At 48.1% G+C, this 1,720-nt stretch overlaps 1 protein-coding gene across 1 annotated transcript in view; it reads left to right on the forward strand.

Annotated features, from left to right (window-relative positions):
• Window positions 1-1,720, forward strand: part of PAK1 (p21 (RAC1) activated kinase 1) — a 41,854-nt gene that overhangs the window by 19,679 nt on the left and 20,455 nt on the right. Inside the window, exon 6 of the mRNA XM_072401386.1 lies at window positions 1,225-1,338. Coding sequence (XP_072257487.1) covers window positions 1,225-1,338 — 114 coding nt within the window. The remainder of the gene's footprint in view (window positions 1-1,224; window positions 1,339-1,720) is intronic.

Here is a 1,720-nt window from a genome sequence, read left to right on the forward strand (position 1 = left end):
GTGGGCAGTATGCATAGAAGAGGAGCAAGAAGGGCATGGCGGTGGGCAGTATGCATAGAAGAGGAGCAAGAAGGGCATGGCGGTGGGCAGTATGCATAGAAGAGGAGCAAGAAGGGCATCTCGGTGGGCAGTATGCATAGAAGAGGAGCGAGAAGGGCATGGCGGTGGGCAATATGCATAGGAGAGGAGTGTGAAGGGTATACTGCAGGCAGTATGCATAGAAGAGGAGTGAGAAGGGCATGGCNGAGAAGGGCATGGCGGTGGGCAATATGCATAGGAGAGGAGTGTGAAGGGTATGACTGCAGGCAGTATGCATAGAAGAGGAGCGAGAAGGGCATGGTGGTGAACAGTATGCATAGGAGAGGATTGTGGAGGCTATGGCAGTAGTTAAGAGATGCAGGAAATGAATGCGGAGAATATGACTGTGGGCAGTATATGCAGCAGAGGATTATGGGGGGTATTACCTCTCACGCCTGCACACTCCATAATGTCATTCACACACACTTACACTCTTTGCTTTCTGCTTGGTCAGAAGCAGTAAATCTTCTGTGTGTGTTTGGATCATAGCAGGGAGCCAGGAAATCTTTGAAAATACAATTAGAATGTCCAAGTCCCCCCAAAATCCAGATTGTGTTCCTGGTGGGAGTTAAATTCTGCAACCCGAAGCTTCAAGGCAAGCTGGCTTTCCAGGAACCGGCTTTTTGGAGTCCTTAGATTGCTGGCAAATTAATTTTTGGCAGCATTAGGAAGAGACTTTGATTTCCACGTCTCTGCCACAATAACTTGGCAGCCCGGGCTTGGTATGTTTGTAATTTTACTGTGTCGTATGATGTGTTCAGGGGATTTCCAGCCACATGATTATATAGCATTGGAATCCACAAAGCCAAGGCAGCATTATTGGGTATCTGCCTAATATCGGGCCCTTAACCCACTCCTGACCAACCATAGAAGATCGGAGGTTCCCTGGGGACTCAGAATATTAGAGGGGATTCCCTCAACTTCATTGTTTCAGGTGCTGAGGGCTTTTTGTGTGGAACAATCTGATAATAGATAAGGTTAAGGAGGTGGGGGGGACACATGTACTGGGTGGGGTGGTGGGTTAAAGGCTATATTTTATTTTTTGTTAGTTGCAATAGTGGCAGCTGACGAATATCTATATCTGCATGTAGATAATTTGTATTGTATCGGTCTTTTTCATACAAAATGTGCATGCTTTGATTGCAGGGTTCGAAAGCAGTGTCAGAGACTCCAGTTTTAGAGGATGAAGTTGATGATGAAGATGAAGACGAGCCAGCCCCACCCCCAGCAGTCGCTCCTCGTCCTGATTACACAAAATCGGTTTGTGAACTGAGCTTTATACTGGTCGTTTTTGGTCAGAAGATCTAGAAGGTGACCGGGGCCATCAGGTCTTCTCCATGTCAGAGGACCTTTTAGGTGACCAGGGCCATCATGTCTTCATGTCAGGGGACTTTTTAGGTGACCACGACTATCGGGTCTTCTTCATGTCAGAGGACTTTTTAGGTGACCAGGACCACCAGGTCGTCTTCATGTCAGAGGACCTTTTAGGTGACCGGGGCCATTAGGTCTTCTCCATGTCAGAGGACCTTTTAGGTGACCGGGGCCATCAGGTCTTCATGTCAGGGGACTTTTTAGGTGACCAGGACCACCAGGTCTTCTTCATGTCAGAGGACCTTTTAGGTGACCAGGGCCACCAGGTCTT

Source organism: Pyxicephalus adspersus, chromosome 1 (assembly GCF_032062135.1).
Source record: "Pyxicephalus adspersus chromosome 1, UCB_Pads_2.0, whole genome shotgun sequence".
Classification (NCBI taxonomy): Eukaryota; Metazoa; Chordata; class Amphibia; order Anura; family Pyxicephalidae; genus Pyxicephalus; species Pyxicephalus adspersus.